This window comes from Buceros rhinoceros, unplaced genomic scaffold (assembly GCF_000710305.1).
Source record: "Buceros rhinoceros silvestris isolate BGI_N320 unplaced genomic scaffold, ASM71030v1 scaffold2061, whole genome shotgun sequence".
In the NCBI taxonomy this organism is placed as follows: domain Eukaryota; kingdom Metazoa; phylum Chordata; class Aves; order Bucerotiformes; family Bucerotidae; genus Buceros; species Buceros rhinoceros.
The window spans coordinates 20,032-42,287 of record NW_010393514.1 but is presented as its reverse complement, the minus strand read 5'-3'; the positions used below and the strand labels follow the sequence as shown (position 1 = coordinate 42,287).

At 36.5% G+C, this 22,256-nt stretch overlaps 1 protein-coding gene across 1 annotated transcript in view; it reads left to right on the top strand.

Moving 5' to 3' along the window:
• The window catches only part of FAM19A2 (family with sequence similarity 19 (chemokine (C-C motif)-like), member A2), a 54,090-nt gene that overhangs the window by 24,390 nt on the left and 7,444 nt on the right, over positions 1–22,256 (top strand). The window contains exons 2-4 of the mRNA XM_010144859.1: positions 6,281–6,433; positions 7,443–7,567; positions 21,406–21,653. Coding sequence (XP_010143161.1) covers positions 6,281–6,433; positions 7,443–7,567; positions 21,406–21,417 — 290 coding nt within the window. The 3' untranslated portion in view covers positions 21,418–21,653. The remainder of the gene's footprint in view (positions 1–6,280; positions 6,434–7,442; positions 7,568–21,405; positions 21,654–22,256) is intronic.

The following is a 22,256-nucleotide window of genomic DNA, read 5'->3' as shown; positions in this document are numbered from 1 at the left end:
GATTCTATAGCACAACCTCATGTGTCATCTTGAAAATAAAGCAGCATGAGTGTCTTTCCTGAGATGCACTGCAACTGTGGCATGTCTCATTGTCACCACTGAGGACACAGGAATTACAGCTGTGTCTGTAATTGATTTTTCAGTTCACTAGCCAAACAGGAAAAAAAAATGCCGAATAGGTTTTTTTTCCCTATAAAATAAAATCTTTTGCTTTGTTTTGAGAATTTTTACAGTTTTAAAAAAACCCTTAAGTTTGTCATAATAATAAAAATATTGCAATAAAATAAAATAAATAAAAAGATGGGAACAATTTTTTTTGCCCCCTCTGAGGCTGCCTTGGGTAACCAAATTTGAATAGATTTAAAAAATAGTTGCACTGCTTGGATACTGTACTTCTAGTAAATGAACTCTTCAATGAAAAACACGGCAACTCTAATGATCGTTTAAAACATGATTTAATAATCTCAATTCATCACACTTTTCAGTCATGTGTCTAGACTATATGTCATCATTTGCTCAATCGCTGTAATAGGTGCTATGTATGCAGTCGTCAGAATTGAGAATAAAATAAGTGAACTGTCATTGGAATTCTCATTCAAAACCAGTCATCAAACCAAACCATTGATTTCAAAAGGTTTTGAAAATGGTCTTTAAAGGTCATGTTCACTAAAGTTCCTGTCAATGTGTATCTACCAGTGCTTCCTCGGGAGTCAGTGGCTTGCTGCGTGCCAGCTGTAATGAGATTATGACTGGTAAGAGAGATGCCTCTGCTTTTCCTGATGCCCGTGCTGCCAGTTCTCCCTCTGGCCCATGGAGCTGAAGTGAAGGAGTGCTTTGTCTTGTGGTCACACAAGCAAAATGAAGCTTATGTTCCTCAAATCATGTCTGCTTTTTACCCAATTACACTAACAACTAGTCAAATCAAAGATTTAGTCTTTAACAAAAAGCTTCACATTTTTTATGTTCTTAGATCACACAACTACAGCGGTGTCACCACCATTGCTGATAGAGTATGAATAAACTAAATTCAAATTTTTCCTTTCCAGCTGTTAGGTGGATAGAGCATAAAATGATTGAAAAATATTGAAATTAATTGAATGAAGGTGCTGGACAGTGTATTTCTTTTCCTACATCTTTGTGTGATGTTTAAACAGATAAAGCTTAGATGGAAATGCTAGCTTAGCAGTGGTTGCATAAAATTTTGATTGCTTAGATGTGACAGTTACTAACACTTATTGATGTAACTATACTATGTGTGTGTTTTTGTGTGTGAGAGATTTTGCAAGTTTATTTGTATCCTTCCTATCTATGGTGACACACTGAGACTGATAACGACATATCGAAATTGCTGAAGTGTAGCAAAAAGATAACCTACATTTGTTTTCCATGTCAATCAGTATGAACAAAGCAAATAGACTATGTGAACAAGAAAACCCACTTTTTTTCTGGCCAGTTAAGAGTAGGGCAGTAATTTAGAACCTAACCTGGAAGATAGTACATTGTAACCACTAATTCTATTTATTTTTCTGATACCAGTAAGCCCCTTCCCCACCCCCACAACCCCCCCTTGTTTGAGTATTGCAGTGTAGAACAGTGACTAATCACCCAGGAAAATGGATGAAGCAGGTTGATAATCTGCTGAAATATTTTTTGTTTTTCCTTGCAGATTGTTGTTAAAATAAGTAGTTCCTTTATAGTCTGTAATGCAATTACTCATCTGGATATGGCTTACGTGAATAAAGACTGCTTATACGCCTGCACTGTAAGTCTGGGATCACTGTAGTATTTCATATGGGACATCTTCCTGATTATACCCAAGATTACAAAAAGGCCAAGGAATGTATAATATTAGATGTCAGATGGATTGAAACTCATGGCTAAGAGTAAATTCCATTCCTCTCCTCATTGCTGATCTCTTGCTTCTTATTTCAACTCAAGCTTTGTTTTTGTGAAAAGCTGTAAAACCCACACAGAAGCAAGCAAACAAAGCTTTGCCCACTTCACATAGTCTCTGACCTCAGAAGAGTTACCTGAAATGGAATAAAATAAGATACATTTATTTCATGTAAGACTGCAGAGCGTCAGTGCTTGTAAGCTGATACAGGAACCAGTTTCTGCAGAAGGAGGTAATCATGTATCCACGATCACCTGTTCCTGCTGTTCCCTATGGCTGAAGCTGCTTCTCAGTAGTCTCTGCACCCAGCTGTAGAAGCTAAACTGGTAGCAACCTACAAATAAAAGGGGTTATTTTTCTGCCAGTCTAAATCCCTGGCTTACCATCAAATGACACCTGTCACCATCAAATGACAATGTTCATGCAAGCAAGGGATGAAAGAGTGCAAGAAAAGGGATGAGGGAGCTTCTTTTTCTTCCAGCAGCTGTTAGTCATTAGCTGGGTTTATCTCTATCACCCAGTTGTGCCAGTATCTTTGCAGATAGCATAGAATAGAGACTTTTTGATGGGGTTTTTTTCATTGTTCATATGTGGCTACTGCAGAGATGGGGAACCTGAGGACAGAAACAACCTGTGACTTTATTTCCTCCACTCCATGGCAACATGATTTCATCCTCTGTGTTAGCGGCCAGTGTATGCATTAATGGATGATCCGTGCGACTTTCAGGAAAGAAAAGGTTCAAATGACTGAGTAGATGTGTGTCAGAATTGAATGTGAATGTCTAAGTGGAGAGGCGGGGAAATGACGATCAGAACAAAAATGGAATTCAGAAGATTTTCCTTGATTTAATGCTAGGTCTGTGTAGAGCATCGCATCTACCCTAAGTTCCTTCTATACATATTTGTGAGTTGCCAAATAATAATTTTGACCAGCAACTTGCCTTTGTGCCTGGAACAAACTTTGTGCAGAAGTAGAGGAGTAAGGGCCATAACTTAGTGCCAGATGCGCTGTGGAAATAGGACTGAAATTTCATTTGCCTGAAGGAAAGAAATTTAAAGTTGCCATGAAGTTACTAGAACAGGTAGAATATATTCAAAGGTCTTTGCTGTGTATGCTTAAATGTACTCTTTAAGTGCATTCAATTTCACGTAAAATGAGGGATAATAATTACTTAGCTTTATTTCCACCAGGAGCATGATTGTAAACACTTAAGTTTTTGGTGTACCAATATTGTACTGATTTACGAGGTAGCTGTGATGATTTCGCTAAATGCAAAATGCTATAAAAGTGCCAGTCCCATTAATAGGTGAGATATGGTTATGTCTGTTTTCCAAGTTAAGCTCTCATAATACAATGTTACATCTTCTGGAACGTAATATATACATACATTATGTAATGCATAATCATCAGGAAAACTTCACAGCCTGTACGCATAGATACCTCTGAGTCTCTCCAGTCCTTTACATTGATTTCAGGAAGGATTACTTGCATTAGCAGAGAATACAGGACTGAACGTTTGCAGTGGTTTTGAATAATGAATTTCTTTAGGATTACAGAAGTGACATTCAGTTCTTCAAACATTTTCTGCAGAGCAAGCAGTGTACTTTGAAGTCTGTGCTAGGAGGAAAAGAAACAAAACCAAAACATGAATCTCTTAAAGTGCTATCTTCCTTTCATGAAATGGTTCAGTGGCTTAATGAGGTTAATTTGTATTAGGTTGTGGGAAATCCTTTATCTACTGTGTAGAGGCTTTCATTTCACATGAATGTGACTGATACTGTACTTACTGCACTGAAACTTAATTATTTGATAGCATAAGGAGCTGAAATCTCTACATTTCCTCTCAAGGAATATTAGTTGCATACTTTAGACGGTAAATAGAAACTAGAGGAAGGTTGGCCTAGATTTTTGATGTTTGAAATATCTCTGTATACTTTTCTAGATTGTTTTGGGTTTATACCTAGAAAATTTCAAAGCAGCTTCCCCAAATACTATCAATAATATGTGATTTTTGTTTTGTTCTCTCCCATTTTTCACACATCTTTTCATCCTTTGAAATGCTTTTCTGTATTGTACGTGAATGTAAGTGACTGGTTCATTTAATGACACTCTTCTTCCTTAAAAGTATTAGCATGCCTGATTTTCTCTCCCTAATTATTACAAAACAAGTCTTTCCAAGCTATTGTTTTAGTATGAAATTTTACAACGGATCCTTTAACTGGCTTCCATTCCAAATGGCTATTGGTACACATTGTATTTTATTTTCTCTTAGAAGGTATATTATGGCATTTCTGTAGACCTGGTAGAGCAGTGTAAAGCTACTTAATAAGAGAGAGAGGAGATGAAATTTCAGGATCAATGATACACATCGGAGTACAAATAAGGACTGGAAACTAATACAGTGAAAAATTAAGTGGAATGAAGTTCACATCCTACTACCAAATTGACTTTCTTTTGTAGATTCCGTGTCTGAGTTTTTTATGTACCTTTCATAAAATACAAGTTAGTGAATTTGTTTTAGCATGTGTGGGTATAAGATGTATAATTACCTATCAAAATAAAAATTAATGTGAACTTACAAAAGCAGCATGTGTTTGTTCTACTCTATATTATACATTTGAAACATATCCTAGAATGATTTTTTACCCTGTTGGCAAGTAAAAAAACCTTGTAACTGTTTTATTGAGAAAAATGAATGTATTTATTTAAATTGTTTTATTGGCATATACACCAGTGAAATAATTTGAAAAATAATTAAAACTGATTTTTGCAGCAGACTGTTCTAGTAGCTATAAAAATATTTCCTCATCATCAAAGGTATGAAAATAGCACAGATTGCAAAGTTCAGCTAGAGAGTATGAATTAAAAAATATAGATAGTTAAAAAACAAGGAAAAGCATTTTTATGGAAAAAAAAGATTTTTTTTCCTCCTAGATCTCTGATTTATGTGTAACATTTCAGTGTATCACAATATGATGGATCATGGGTTAATTGTTTGCATTTTGTCGTATCATTTCAGCTGTAGTACAGTGTGACATGGTGGAGTATAATCTAACTGGACATAGTATGATGCAGTGAGTTATGACAAAGACCAGAGGCTGTTCAGTGGATTTTGTTCTCCTGAAAAATGCATAATTGCCTGAATGGTTTAGTAGTTTATGTTTTGTTGATGAAGACAGAGTCTAATTGCTGCCCGTGGCTTCTGCCTCTGGGTACATTCTTGGGGTCCATAGTCTACATCAAGTTTGTGGCCTTTTGGAATCTGATACTGTGCAATAACAACTGGCTGAATCTAGAGATCGATGTTGGGCTCCTGAAAGCCTGTTAGTAGAGCCTTCTCCTCCTGGAAGCTCTTATTGTTTGCCATTAGGCATATAAAAGGTAGCTGAAGCATTCAGTACATAGGCTTTGCGTAAAGCATACAAAAAATTAAGCAGCAGCAGAAATAAAGGACTTAGGGGTACTTAGGGTTACCTCCCTGTGCAAGGTATGGATCAAGTCTGGTTAAAGGTTTAAATTTCTTTCTCTCTTCATTCTAATGGAAATGAACTATTCGCAGAAATACCCGGTCTTGTATCAGTAACCAGTGAAAGTTCAGTTAAAATTACTTTTTTGAACTCCCTATCCTTTGGTAACTGGTCCTCTCATAGGATTCCAACAGAATGATTCTAGTGATCAGTTAGAGCAACATGGGTGGGGGTGATGGGCACTGGATGATGGGATAATGAAGATTGTTCTGTGGCTTAACTGTGTGAAAAATTTGGTTCCCCATGTTCCCAGACTTCCTTTGCAGTGCCAGGCAGAAAGATTTAAAACCTGATTCCTTAGTAGATTTTTTTCCCTAGGTTTTGTTCGAGGGCTGTCCCTCTATCCTGCCAGTTCTCTGTGCATCTGTAGGAAGGTTTTGGGATGTCACTTCAAAACTGCATCTGCCCGGGACAAAAAGTCTGGAGACATAGTTTCCGAAAACGTATGCATGTGTGGGTATTTTTACATTGACACACTTCCATTTCAAAGTTTCTCCTGAAGAGAAAAGAGGAAAAAAAATCTTAGTAGAGATACACATCTGTTTATGTAAGTCCAGAAATTAATGTAGTTTATAGCTTAGTTTTATAATGTTTTTCTTCTCGCTTCAATGGAAATGTCCCATATGTAGCCTTCACCAATTGTTTTTCTTTGGCCTTGTGCTTTCTACCTGAGATAGTTATATTACATTTGGAAAATAATTCTTGACATTCAAGTGTTAGTACCATTGTAATTCTAGTTTCATGTATGGCAAATTGCCTTACAGAGCCAAGTTTAATGTATTTCCAATTAAATAAAACCCCAACAGTATGATGCTGCCTCACAATGTTATCAAATTGTTCATCATCATATTTTCACAGCTCACCATGTTAAAACCGGGACCTGTGAAGTGGTGGCACTCCACAGATGCTGCAATAAGAACAAGATAGAAGAAAGATCACAGACAGTGAAGTGCTCCTGCTTCCCTGGGCAGGTAGCAGGTACCACCCGGGCAGCTCCTTCTTGTGTTGATGGTGCGACTACATCTATTACTTTGTTTTATTGCATGATCCTGGGGGTTTTTGCTGGCTTAATGTCATCAGTGAGATCCACTCCATTACAGTTAACTATTTAAAGTAAGAGTAGGAAAGTTTCTGCATCTTGAAGGGCATGCCCAAGGTGAATGGGAGGAAGATGGGAAAAATGAATTATTTGCTATTACTCCGTGAAAATGCTAAGGAAAATTATTAGATGGCAGTGAAAGAGACCTCCTGAGGAGCTAAATTTGATCTAACAGAATACTGCTGGAGTTGTATGAAATTAACTTTAAAGTGTTTATGCAGAATATACGAGCACATAATGTTCATGTGCTGCAGTCTTACATTTTATTTATATATTTATTTTTATAATACAGGAACAAACAAGCAAAAAAACAGAACAGAGTTCTGTCTGTTTTTTATTGTTTTTAGACCAACACTGGTTTTCCTACTCACAGTGCAATACTAATGTTTTACTTAAGAAATCTGGCATAGGCTTGTATGTTTTGTTTGGGAAAATACTAGCTCATTTTTCACGTCTTTTGCTTTGAAAGAGGAGCAGGATGGATTCACCCTTTACATGATCTCTTTCCTGTTGATATGTTGTTGGCTGTCAGAGAAGCTGTAAATATGTCATCACCGGGGAATAAATTTAATCAAGCTATGCTAGACTCTAGTAGATCAGGCAAAATGTACTAACTCTAAGAAGAGATTCTGCTTAAAACTTTGAAACCTGACTGACAAAGAAAAAATGAGGGTTGGAAAGAAATGCTGTGAAATTAGTTTCTGAACTTTAGTAAATTAGAAAGAAACCACAGTAAAGAGCTTGACTTCAAGCACCTTGTGCAAATTGAGACTTAATTTCTTATGGAGATTATGAGCTGGCTGAAAATTACAGGCTAGCTATCAGTCAACATTTTCCTGGAAAATAAAATAAATGTTGCAAAATAATGACATATCAAAGTGTCCAACAATATGCAAATGTGTTTGTTTTCCTCTCTCGCAGCTTCAATAGTGGAGCAGAAATGGTGGTGCCACATGCAACCATGTCTTGAAGGGGAGGAATGTAAAGTTCTTCCAGATCGTAAGGGATGGAGCTGTTCTTCTGGGAATAAAGTGAAAACAACTAGGGTAGGTATGATACCAACCTGACATGTTACCAACAAGTAAAAAAAAAAGTGCACAGGAAATTGGGTGCACATAGAAGACATGCATTGAGAAGACTGAAGAATTATGGGAAGAGAGTCATCCTGGGATTGGACTTCCTGGTCCTGCACACTTTTGTCAGCATACTTTGCAATTGCTTGAACATGGTAAGCAGTGTGCCAGACCTTCTCAGGTAAGCAGTGGAGATAGTAGAGTTGGCTCTTTCAACTACCAGTAATGATCGAATATATTATAATGTGATGTGTCTTTCTCTCCACAATCAGTTGTGCAGTATATATACCTCGTTAAACTTTTTGTTCACAGGATAGCAAAAAAGTGCATTTTTATCGATAACATGGGATTACCATGTTTATACATAGAAACTGCTGAGTATGGTAAGCATTTGATGTGTCTTTACAGTATGATCTTCTGGCTCTTTCTGTCTTGTATGATTAGGATTTACTACAAAATTTTGACAGTTTCAGTGAGTTCCTTTTCTCTGTTAGACATCTTTTATATTATTGGTTAGAAATTACATTACAGAAATACATCTAACATTCATCATATACAGTGCCTGAAAACAAAGTAAACGTGCTGTCATCTCTGGTTTTTAGTGCATAAGAGAAACAGAAGAATAACAAATTCTTCAGAGAAGCACTAAGCACTTAAACTTCTTAAAACTACAGCATTGTATCTCTGTAGGTCAACACAGTTCTTCATCAACATAAAACAGATTAATATGCACTCTGAAGACGCACATGCGTCTGTGTAAGCATAAACATCTTCACTCCTACACCCCACCATGCATACTGATGACTGGTTTTGCTTCTAAGTATTCGGTAATTGCTTGTAGTGTTGGGCCACAATTTTCTAATGTTTGAGTGTCCATGTCATTTGACTGAAAACTTCCTTGCATAGGCACTGAATTTCTAATACACCTTGGTTGTAGTGAAATGTAGTGTGCACTGCTGGCTGAATATATTCCTTCTGTTCCACTGAGAGCTCTACATGTTTCAGTTTCTGTATGTATAATGTTAAAACATTTTGACATGCTTCAAAGGAAGGATACTTCCTAAATGGTTGATATACAATTCCACTCCTGAATCTGCTTTCAAATCCAACCTTACTTGAACGATGCCCACACTTAACTGTGTGCCTGTGTAATATAATCAAGAGGAACTAGATAGAATTTAATAGTAGTAAAAGAAGTAGGAAAAAATTTATGTGTGTGTGTGTGTTGACATTTGTCTTAGTTACTACTACATGGCACTATTTGTGTTAAAGAATGTGTGCTATTTTATGTTTATTGTAAATGTTTAACAAACAGTATGTAAAAAAGTGAGTCTAGATTACATTTCTGTAGGAATAGAGTTCACAAAAGGGGCAGAAATCAATTAGAACTGCCTTGAGGAGATATCTTCCTAACATTTTGTCAGAGGATAGGTTTTTTGCACTGGTCAAGGTTATAAAATTCTGTTAATTGTTAGCAATCTGCGGAAGCTCAAGACTCTTGTCCTCAAGAGCTTTTGCCTCTGCGGTAGACTTGTAGGTCTGGCTTTTTGTAGGAGTTGGACTTTTCTTGTCCTCTGTGGATGATGGCAATCCTCAGGACTCATTCCATAGCACTTCAGAAGTGATGCTATGAAAAGCCCATCCTTTTCTATAATTGCCATCATATGCACTGATTCAGTTCAATGGCTACCGTAATCTGCTTGCAGACCTACAACCACTACAAGGAAAATACTAATGCCCTTAAATCCCCTACTATTTGTTCTGCCTTCTAGTTTATCCAGATGGCCTCTTTCTTCCTTCATTTCCCACACAGCCGCAAAGCTGTTTTGAGACAATAGCAAACTTGAATTAAAATTTCTGACTGAAAGTGTGTCTAACCCATTGAAACCAGGTGGCAGGTGAATGAAGGTCTCTTTCCAGATGCGGGGGACTGAGGTTTTATCAGATGTCATTCTGATGCCCAGAAAAATATATATTGCTATTGGAAATGTGAGTGATTTTTCATGTTAAGAGAGTAGATTATTGTCAAAAAGCAAGTACTTTTCCCTAAAATGTAGTGACTACAATATTTTTATAGCTCTTCTTTCAGCTCCCCGAAGTCTATACAACTAAAAGGAAAAGTTCTGAAATGCTCTGTGGTTTCAAAATCCTTTTACTGAGAAAAATAAAAAGAACTGTGCAGAAAGTCAGTATTAAAAAGTCATGAATAATAAGTTTCTGTTTGTCAAATGAAACAGCATGTATGTGATTATCATGTATAATGGAAAAGCATAAAGAAACAAAGGGAACTGAACAGCTTGGGCGATTTAAATGTATTTCAGAAGGGCCTTATAAAGGCTTTTCTGAAAAGCCTAAGAAAGTCTACATTCAGCTCCAAACATTTTCTGCAAGTTTGCCTCCTTCATGTGCAGAAAAAAGTAACACAATTAACTGCTGAAGCACTATCTTATCTTCTACCGGATACCAAGTTCAAACCCAGCACCTACATTACCACATCTTGAGCTGTTAACAGTTAAGCGTTTTGTTAGAGATAAAACCAGTGGAGTAAGGAGGTATTTTGCTTGTACACGTGTTAGCATATTTAATCTCACTATTGTAAAAAATTACGATAACCACCTTAATACTCACAGTATCAGTCACTAAGTGAGAAACCAAGTGAATAATGGGAGAAAATGAATTGATTTTTAAAAATTTGAGGTTTTGCATTTTGTTCAGGTATGGGCACCTAATAATAATTATAATATCTGAATAATGAATTAGAAATAGAATGAATGTCATGGTGCTCACAATTCAAATGTTAAGAAAAGTCATGTGGAAATTATTTACCTTTGGAGTGCAAAAACAGACATGGAAAACTAATTTGTCTGCATATATAGCGGGAGAGAGCTGACATTAGGAGCTAACCATGGGAAAGGACTGAATACAGGGAGGGAAGCGTATATGAATAAGCTGTGTACTGAGTTAACTTGTGTTGATACAGAATAGACTATTTTGGCTCTATGTAGCCTGCAGAAATGGAAGGGGAGAAAAAGCAATGACAATTTAGCTGAAACAGTAATTTTTTTTTTTATTTCTTGTAAAGAAATGCATATTTTCATTCCTAAGCATTATACCACAACAAAAGAGAATATTCAGAAACACTTAGGAGAGTTAGGAGATGATTATATGCATAGTTGAGATTTACCAGGCACTTTGTGGTATTCTCCTCCAGACTGAGAAACTGTTGTGAGAGAAAGCAATTGAATTTTTTTCTATATGGCTAGCCTCTATGTTTTGATAAATAAACTCAAAAACTTTGTCATCTTTAAATGACAAAAAACTTTGCCCCCTTTAAATGATGACAGAAGTGTTAAAAAAAAGGGAAAATACAAAAATTATTTTTTTTCCTTTTAAGTAGTTTTTCTTCTTGCGGTCTTTTTCTAATATTATTTTAATTCAAAAAACTCCCTTGATTGTGTTTCCTTTCCTTTTTGCAAAATGAGGAAAATGTCTGTTTAAAACAGAGGAACTTCCTATCAGTTGAAAACCAGCAAGTATAGCAGTATTATGTATAATATTGACAATGACGTTAAAAAATGCTATGAGTTTGTATTAAACAAAGAAGCTCTTTACAAAGACTGGAAAACAACATTTTGAAGTCAGATAAATGCTGAGGAGAAATAATTTAATATTTGTCTCAGTTATGGGGTGTATTCCATGGGAGAGGTCTCTGGACAGGGGTTTTTCAGGGGCAGATCCACATGCCAGGCTTTACTTGTATTTTAAGACCAGTACATTGCCTGTTGTCTTTGTAATAGAGGCTGTCTTAAGATAGGAACACCAGAAGCATGATGTAACCTGTATGAAAGTACATGCTGCAATGCCTTTTGGGGTCTCAGTTCCGCAGGCATCCAGCCTTGGACTAGTTTGTAGCATGTCATGGCTCCTGGGCAGCCTGTAAACCTGTGTGTCTTTCCTGCAGAAACAAGAGCACAGGAACACAGGTAAAAAGGTGCATCCTGGGTCTCATCTTGAGATCATGGAGCTGCGACATGACTGAAGAAGTGTGTACTTGTGTCTGGGAGCGGGGAAGGGCCCCTGGACTAATCTCTTATGAACATGTAGAGAAATATGTGTTGTTATTTTTTCATGTGAAATAGACTGGACTAGACTACTACTATTGGAAGGCACCTACAACAATCATCCAGTCTTACTGCCTGATCAGTTCAGGAATGACCAAGTTAAAGCATGTTAATAAGGGCGTTGTCCAAATGCTCTTAAACACTGGTAGACTTGGGCCATCGACCACCTCTCTAGTAAGCCTGTTGCAGAGTTTGACCACCCACTCAGTAAAGAAATGCTTCCTAATGTCCAGTTTAAATATCCCCTGGTGCAGCTTTGAACCATTGCAAGGTAATGAAATAGTACCTTGTCCTTAAGCTTTTACTTTGATTTGGTAGAACTCCTTCTAGAATGAGGCACAGTTCAGTGCTTAGTTCAAGTACTAAGTTCTGGTTAAAATATGTGAAGTGGAACTTACTGGACTTTGCTTGAGTTAGGACTCTCTACAGTGAGATGACTAGCCTAGGCTCTAGGCTGTCTTTTCAGTATTGGAGAGAATTATCAGTTCCAGAGGACAAATAATTTTGTCCTAAGTTCAGTCAGATGAATTATCTTCTGGAGGTGTTTATGTCTCCCTAATAACTCTAAAGGAAAGCTATGGTAACAAGCTTAGCTCCTAACATTTAGATTCTCAAGGTAGAAGATGCTGGCTTGGAGACTTTACTCTCTCTGATGTGGTCTTCACTAGGAAGATGATCAAAAAAGTCCCTTAATTTTTTGGCAGTTTGGAAAGCTTGGACTTTGTCCACTATCAAATATAACATAATATAGGGAAAGTTTCAAAATGTTCATGTTCTGAAGATACACAGCTATGAGCTAAATTGGTGAATCATACTATGATGAGCAACATGTCCAGTATCCATTATTTGGAAAAAAATTGGCAACCGGTGCATGTCCTTCTAGAACTGACTTATTTGTATAATGATACTACTATTACTAATAATATAAATTAACCAAAAAGATCAGAGGTAATGCATAGCAGGTATTGATTATTAATCTCTGAAAATTTCTAGAAGGTGAAAGTGAACATTTTTCTATAAACAAGTGAAAGTAGTATTTTCAGACAACTCGTAAAAGGCTGTCTTTTCGAAATGAGCATCCAACTTCTGGAATAGCTGAACACCCACACTTTTATGAGGGACAGAAGGAACTGCAACTGTCACTCTGAAAACTGGCTATTATTTTTAATATGTGGGGAAAAGCACACTGCAGAACACAAAGAAATCAATATCTAATATATTACTATGTAACTATATGCCAAACCAATATTAGAAATAGACTACTGCAAAAAATAAAATAAATATTACAAGAACAAAGAGAAATAAAAGAGACATATTAGGGGGCTGAAAATAAATCCATATTGAGTATATTTATCTACATTTCAAATCAAAATCTGCTTTCCAAATCAATATCAGAGATAGACAACTGGTGTGAAAAAACCAGAAATATTGCCAGGATGGAGAGAAATCCATACTGAGAGTGTTTATCTACATTCCAAAACAATATTGGAAAGAAGCTGAAGACAGGTATTTGAAATATTCCATTTAATCTAATTTTTCATTATGGCATTCAGAGTTTAAAAGAAACTAAAAACTGAATAACATTCTTGGAAGACGAGAAAGTGTACCATCCAAACACACCAACTGGCCGCACATGAAGCCAAATGGTGTTCAGTATGTGCATTTCACTACTCTGCATCAGTGCAGTCTGTTGCTATCTATAAATACTTCTTACAGTTTTACCCTGTCCCCTCTTTCTCACTTGTGGATGCTGGATTGTTCCTAAATCAATTACAGATGCTGAAGGGAGAGGCAGTAATTTTATTTGTGTGTCAATTTATAAAATATGCTGTTCATAACCCTTTCAGCACAGGGAATGAAAGAACCTCTTTTAGGTACCTTTACACAGTAATGCTTTGCTGTGGGCTACTGAGATTTCCGATATCAGGAGGCAGTATCGGTGGTGACTCAACTACTACCAGTACTGTCATAACCACTGCTTGAATAAGACAACATAATACAAGAGAGATCAAATGTGTCCCTGGATATGAGAAGAAAATGGCATTTTTCTTGTAACTGAGCCTGATATCAGTGTTAGCAATGCAGCTATGTTAGTTGTTGATGTGTTTGTCCTCATGAGCAACAGATGCGTAGGCAGCAGCAAGAGGGGGAAGAAATGGAACAAGTATTACTGTTTTATCCGCCAAAATTGAAAAGAAATACTGCCGTTGTGGTAGCCTCTTGCCTCACATCTTTATACCTCTTCCTCCTGAAGGCTTTTGAAAAACAGCTGTAGTAACGACACATAGTAGTAATTCATCGTGTAAATATTGTGTATACGTTATTCTAGGATGTTTCTGGTAGGCCAGATGTATAGCGATTGTGGTCAGTCAGTGCTAATAAGACAGTGTGTTTCTCACATGATATTTTTTCAGTGTAAAACTGCTACTAACTTCCATCACATGGAAAAATTTACCTTTTGCTTTCACCACTGTGAAGCGTGAAATACTTACAGGATAAATCAATGATTTGCCATGTATCAGTATTAAATAATGACAGGAAGTGCTTTTTGTAATATTATTTAAGGGGCTGTATGAATAAATTAAGAAACAACCTCACTGCAAAACTGCTCTATTCCCCTACCTCGCTTCAGAGCCTCTGTCTATAGACTCCTCACCTTCTGCCTTAATTTCAGATGAAGATTTATAGGAATAATACACTTATTTACAGTGACTAGCAATACTGTCATAAAAAGGATGTGATTACAATATAAGTAAGTGCACAGACTGTAGCAAAATATTACCCATGGAAAAGAGTGATTGCACTTGTGACAGCCTCTTTGTTGCTATGGTATCTCTTTCCATGCCTTTGGCTAATCTGTCACTAGGAGAAATTTACAGCTGTCTCAGCATGTTTCTCATTGCTAACTCAGAGACCCACTGTATCAAATCTGTCATTAAAATAGCAATAAGTAGTGTGTACACATTTTCTTAAAAATACAAGTTTCAGGGGACAAATGAGCTGGTAATAGAAACAGAATGATGTTTTCTAGGGGTCAAGTTAGCTTTTTGTATTAGTAATTACTGTTTTAATCTATCATCACAATTCTTTCTTATTGAAGCTCCGTATTTTTTTTTAGGGCACCAAAACACTAATCTTTTGGGACACTTAGACATTTTGATGAAAATAGTTAGCATTCCAGCCAACAGACATTACAAGGACTTACCAGTGTTCAGGGCTATGCAATTCACTAATTTTCTTAAAAATAGCTGCTATATATCAAATCTACTTCTTTAATGAGCGGTTGGCATGCCTAGTTCTACCCTATGAAGGGTACAACTGTTACAAGTCTATATCTGACATGAGTTTAAGCCTACAGATAATGATGTTCATTTGTAGGTCACAGAAATTTAAACAAGTCATAGTCCTTTCCCCAAAGGCAAACGTACTTAAAAATGCCCACAAAACTTAAGTTTTGGTGGAAAGAATTAAACAAGTGTTGTGGTGTGAAATGTTATAAGCAAAGTCATAGACTGAAAGGTCAGTAAAAATTGTTGGGCAAGCGAAAATAATTCAAATATTCAACTTCCAAAATATTTTCAGTCTCAAATTTTATTTAGTTCTGTTTTAACTTTGAGTGCTGTGGATATTGATATTACGAACTGAAAGGGAGGAACATCAAAAGAGAGAATGGGTTAAAGGCAATATTTATAGGTACAACTCTTTTGGAAAGAGGAAGCTTGTTAATGCATTATTTGAAAGAAAATAATTGTTAAAAACATAATAGTTTATTTTAATTTTTTTTTTTTATTAGCAGCTTTTGCCTAGAAGGTTTGCCATTTTCCCTTTCTTTTTTTCAATCCCTTGCTCCATCTCCTGGTGAATGCACTGAGTCTTGTCTCTAGCTATTCAGAAGAGTTACTCTAATTTTTTTGTGAGTAGACACACTGTACAAATCACAAGAAATGAAATCTTTTGCAATCCCTTCATCACACTCTCAGTAATGTATGCTGTGGTTTATACATTTTTATGAGGGAGTAGTTTTTCCGAAGGTAAGACTGAAGCTAGCACCTATTGTAAAGCATCATTTTAGCTCCCGCAGAATCTGAAAATTGACAGAGTTGCTCTGAAATAAAAGGAAAATATTTCAGCAATATTTAAAGAAAAATGCAAATGAATTTCAGTTGTATGATATTAATTAACTAATCAATGGTTTTTGCAAGCATTACTTTCTTCCACGTGGGAATCCTCCACTCCATCAGTTCAGCCGAGAGGTTTTCTGCCTTTGTCCCAAAAGAATCAACTTGTGATTTTTTTTTCCTTTTTTCCCCCCCAATTTGTACTTTGCTGGCATGTTTGAGATATTGACCTCATGTCTGAAGAAGAATTTTCTGCCTCTGTGATGGAAAATAAGAATCAGTTCTGAAGGCTGTATGTAAATTACTGTTTTTCTTTACTTCGCAAAGTGGAAAATTCCTGACCCTGAAATCAAAGATGTTTCCACTCTCTTTTGCAGCTCCATTCTGCCAGTCTCTTTGCCCTTTCACAGCTGTGCAAGCGGGTCTTTTTGAATATATAGCAGTCTTTTTAGGTTTCCTGGAAAATCTTTGTCAGCTTCTACTACCTCAAAATTTACCATGTAGGAAGATGATATTCAAATGCCAGCATCCTGTGAGTCATGCTGGCATGCTCCAAAACTGGTGCTTCTTCCTTGCTTCACTCTCCTTTGCAGTCTGTAAGGGCTTCTTTGGATCATTTTGGCGAGTCAGAAATGATACATTTCAGCTCAGAGGGACTGGAGTGTTCTGAAACCTCACATTACTCAAATAGCTGCAGGCAAAACTCTTGCCTCGTTCTGTGGGTATTACACAGGCTTCATAAACTGTGCATCGCTGCTTAGCTGCAGAACTGGTATGAGGGAGTGGAAAAGTGGCCTCTAACTGTCCAAAAAAGTATTAGTTTCAATTCTCAAAAAATCCCGTTGTTTTCTTGAGGCATTTCCTTACTCATAAGAACTGTTTATACCAGAAGTAGTTTCCTGTTGCAGCTCTGCTTTTCTGCTTTCTAATAGGGAAGGAAGGAAATTGATAATAATATCGATCGGGGAAAGTCAGTCACACAGAGCATTATGCACAATCACCTTTGGAGGAGGAAACAACTCTAAAGCAAGTTGAAATCAGATGGCTCAGATGTTATGCCCTTGCAAAGCAAAGTGAGCATGGTTTCTTCTTAAGAGTAATGAAGATAGTCTTGTCCTGTCTGAGAACTGCTCAAAATGAAGAAAAAAATGTATTTCAGGCAACAAGAAGTGGAAGATGGATCCTAGGACTAAATTAAAAAAAGACTAATATAAAATTAATTTCAATAAGAATTTAAAAATTATTTTTTTCATAGTTTGTAGTTGACTCCATCTTCCACCTTGGTGAACACCAGGTTCACCTTAGGCAAGACAACGCTGATGTGTATGGAGAAAAGACTTCAAAGGACTTTATATGTCCTCTAAAATGGGCTTTGAGCTTTCTTCTGCTGCATTATTAGCTTATACAGATGATTTCTTCTCACATCTTACAGTCCTGACTATCATCCATCCCGGTCCATGTCTGCAGTGAGAAATTTCATAGACCTCTGAAGTGGAGATTCTGGTTGAAGCTACAAAATACCCAGTTCACCATGACTTACTTATACTATGTGACCTGTAGAAATATATTGGCAAGATCTCTAAAACCAGAATGAACACAAGTGTGTCTCCAGTTATGAAGATGGATATGACCTGAAAGAAACAATGGATTGTGTCTAATCAACACGTATCTACAGACTCAGTAGTAATAGAAGATTTGAGAACTTTCATGGAGCTGCCTCAAGAGGTCTAAACCAGCTTTGCCTCTTCAGGTTCAAAAATGCCAGAAAATACCTATGCCAGCTAGAAGAATCACAGCTTGTTTCTTCATCTTGAAATCAAGCTTTGCGGCTCGGGAACATGCCCCTGCTAGAAGAAGACCAAAGAACATTATCTGCTTGTGCTGTTACCAATTCAGGCAAATGCAGTGAAAAATCATAGTTGTTCTTCTAGAATTCTGAGACTCCTCTGTCCTGCCTCCTGGTCGTCTTTTCAGAGTGACCTTGGAAAATGAGAGCATAGCAAATTTATCATCTTCGAGGTATTATTCTAATTATAGTTGTAATAATTATTGTTCAATGTTTTCAAGGTATGAAAAAGTTACAGGAGACTTTCTCCTAGAGTGCAACTTGGCAAATTTTAAGCTGGTTACTTGCAAAGTCAATTTCTTTTTGGAGGGTCATTCAAGAAATTACCAGAGTCCTTTTTCTCTCTCTTTACCTTCAAGCACTTATTTGATACTATCATTCCTGAAATCTGAAATCAACAACCTCTTCAGTGCCTTTTGATCTTTCCTTCTTTACTTGAGATTTTAGAATACCAGTGTCTTAATTGTGATTAACTACTCTGATTCATTCATACTTAGCTTGTCTTTGATCACATATTAGTCAGAAGATAATGAGAAGATGCAAGTATGAAGACAACTGGCCACTGTCTTTAAGAAAGACAAATTAAATTGAATACCAAAGCAGGTTCTTAGTTAAAGTTCATTTTTTCCCTTGACAGGATGCAACTTTTCTGTGTACTGTGAAATTTGAAAACAGTATCAAGATGATTCCCAGTACAGAGGAGTTAAGGAAGTTGTAACTTTCACCTGGAAATCTCAAGATGTGTACTCAAGAAAGAAGACATTTCTAATCAGTTCAGGAATCATGCTAGTAACATGCATCATTTTATCAGGAGTTCAGGGCAAAGGCCAGGGAAAAGCATCAAAGCCATCATACCAGTGTGTTATGCTATCTTCTTCCAAGAATGCCACAGGAACTTGTGACCATTACATGTAAATAATGCAAGACAATGACAGTGAAATTTTGCATCCGCATGCAACTTGAAGCATGGATGCTGGATATGCTCTCTGTTTCGTGTTTAATTTATTTACTTATTAAATTGACAGTACTAGTTGCTCTTTTCCCTTCTGGTCTTCTGATGACCAAGATGACTACAACTATTAGGTGAGAATCAGCAACGATAATCTTGACTTCTTCTTAGGGTACCAGACTTCATGCATTTTTTCCTGGACCATGAGAAATCCTTCTAACTGTTCATCTATGACAGTTTTTAGATGAAAAGCCCTTGAATCTTCCTTTTTCCCAGTTCCATTCAGAACTGAAAAAGGTGACAGGGATTTTTCTGAAATCCTCCAAATCTGCTAACTTTCTTCTGTTTCTTATCAGTGTTAGAGCGATGGCGTGATGGGTACTCATACCTGAGAAAATTAAAATTAGATTTCCCTGAAATAATTTTGTGTTCTCTGAATGGGTACCCACTACTCTGTCAGCACCCACTAATTTAGCTAAAATTTCTCTAAGCATGGGAAAGACTTTTCTTCATGAGGAGATTCTAAATGGATGGAAAGAGAGAGGAAATTGGTGGAATGGTTTCAAGATGATGACTGATTCATTGTTTTTAAACACTTTTTTTTTTTTTTTCTCCTGCCTGGATATTGGTCTGCTGTTTTCTAACTTGTTTTTTAGTTGTCTTATATTCCCTCAGCTGTGGCAGTATTCCTGGAGCCAAACGTGAGTGCACTACCTCAAAATGCCAGCAGTGGAAGCTGGTAAGCAAGTGGGGAAAATCACCAGAGGAATCTCTGAAGCTTGGGACAAAGGCAGAAAACACATCAGTACTGCACTAACAGAGCAGCAGGTACCCTCATAGAGAAGATAAAATTACAGGTAAGGAAATAATTTACATTTCTCTTATGATCTTGTCCAAGTAGCTTTTTACTCTTCATTCAAAATCCCAGAAAAAAAGAACACGCCATAAACAGCTGAAGAGGAGAAAGATATCAAATGTGATGAGTTTAGACTACTTGATTGTTTCGTGGGGATAATCTGAAGTTCAATCTTACCCAATTTCTGTAAAAATATATTGAAAGATGAAAATTCGTTATATCTATTGGGCAATTTAAAACCTCAACCTAGTTTTAAAATCAGGCTGGTGGGGTTTCTTTTTGTTTGTTTGGTTTTGGTGTTTTTTTAATTTTTAGACTATTAAACAGAGGAAACTACTTGTTACAAGTTTTCCTTTCCAATCAAGAACAGTAGTCTTTTCTTTAGGTAAGTGAGGTCAGATAAACCCAAAGACAGAAGGACTCTGTTCCCATTCCTCCTTCTCCTTTTTTTTTCTGAAGGTTGAAAGGGTAGCATGACTCTTTATTATGCTTTAATTCCCTCACCTTCCAGGAAGCAAGTTGTTTTTATCTCCCACTTGAGATGACTAGGTGGTGTAAGTCATGTAAAAGAGAAGAAAATTACATTTTTTTAATTAATTGTCTTGCAGTCATTTATGCCGCCTTGCTTCAGTTCCACTATGGAGTTGTGATCACCACAAAAAGCTCAAGAGGATATATCCTTGCCTGAGTTGCTACAATTATTATCTGTTACAGAAAGTAAAATAAGGTTTATGTTTAAGTCTTCTTTTAATATAAAATTGTTGTCTGTAAATGAAACATTTTGTTAAGTTAAAACAATTCTACCATAAACTTAATTTCTCTGCTGAGTTACGGAAACATCCAGAAAGTTTAGGTATGTGCATTGTGGTGGCATTAATGAATTATGGTGTCTCTAATGAATTAGATTTACCTTTCACATAGCTCATGTGTCTTTACCAGATACACTAGGATAATTGTCCCAGTGAATTGTATCAATTCAGTTTACTTTGTACTGTCAAGTTCAAGGAAATATGAATACAGAGCCATATTAATTTGTTTCATAATATGTAAATGTGTAGAGGTTTTGTGAAAGCAACAAGTTATTGAAGTTATGAGTTTAATCCTGTAATGCATGTTTCTAATGATCTGCAGCATGACATTCAAGTTAAAAAGTCTAAAGAAAAAGAAAAGAAAAAATAACCTTTTTGTAAGTGTTATTTGTAGAAATTTAGGAGATCTTTGAGGTGCTGTGCAAACCTTTTCGGAAGTGATCGTTATCAGCGGGTCCCAAAACTGCCTCAGATATCTAGAGAAGGAAGCCACTATCTGAATTGAATATTGTCTTTTGCAATGTCTGTTATTTTATGGTGTTTCCTGTAACCTACTAACCATAGAAATGACTGTAAGTAGAGTTCCCAGAATGCTCACATTTTTCAAACTTTAAACTTCTGGGGTTTTTTGTTGGGTTGGTTGGTTTTGATTTTTTTTCTTTAAACATATATGGGAAGAACGCATTCAAAAATCTTTGATTTAAAAAGAATCATATTCTGACTTCATGGCTTTTTTCCGTACCACAGATCTATCCACGGACTTATTCTCAAAGGACTTTTTAATTACTGTTTTATCGTAGTTAAAGATTGCTGATATACTTGCAAAAATGAGTGTTATCTATCAGTTTCTATTGCTTTTTGGTGACGAATCTATGAGTTTGAATTTGAGTATGTTTGAACCTTTTCCCTTGGGGTTACTGTTATTGCTTGGGGTTGTTTTTGAGACTATGCTCCTTTGCTAAGAGAAGTTGCTCTGATTGATTCTGAAATATGTTTTTTCCTTTCATTTTGTACTTTTCCTTGTCAGTTAAAAAAAATTCCATCTCTCCCAGTTTTGTTTTCTGTAACTAATTCCATAACAGTGTAGTACTTGACATGTGTTTGTTTCTTAGGCAAACGTGTAAAACTCCTCAAGTCCGAATGGAGAAGTAGAGAAAGGAGATTTCTGCTGTGCCTGATGACAATTTTTAATTTTTCCACACACACAAAATATTCTGGCTCCACGTTGGAGCACTAGTTGTGATGAATCCTAGTCTTGGTCGGATTCTAAGGAAGGGCCAGAACGTTCGTTGAGGAATAAAGAGTCAAACCACTCCAGAAAATGTGTTCCAGCCCTGGTTTATTACTCACAGAGCAGCAGGTGTGTACAAAAACAGGTTTACACAGTATTAACAGGAATTGTTGTACCTTACTCCTCATTGTAGTTGCCTAGTTTGCTGCAGATGCCCAGGAATCGTGACTTATTTGGGCAGAGCTTTAGGAAGGTGCTTGGAGAGACTGAACTGTGCTCCTAAGCACACTTCTCCTCAGTGTGTCAGTCAGATGATTCTAGGAGCTCTAAATGATCTGGAGAAGAGAACAGCACTTAGAAAGGAAGTACATCTTGGTGCATTCAGTTGAGTCGCTTTGTAGCTGAAAGCTCAGCATCCCATACTGTATTACTTAAAATTCAGAAAGGGTTGAGAAAGGGGTATTTCCATTATATTCCTAACATATGCTACATGTTTAATCTTAAAACCATGTTTAACAACTCTGCCGTTTTCAGGAACATCCTGAAAATATAGGAAACTATAGAGCCATCCTCTATAGTTCTTTTTCCTTTACCTATTTTTCTAGTGGCAACTTTAAGATTATTTGGAGCAAGTGGAAAGCTCCATTTACATGTGAAAGGTTTCCAAAGCCTTTAGTTTTAATTACAACTTTTTACACTGATTGTTTAGGTCTTCACTTCAACACCAGAAAT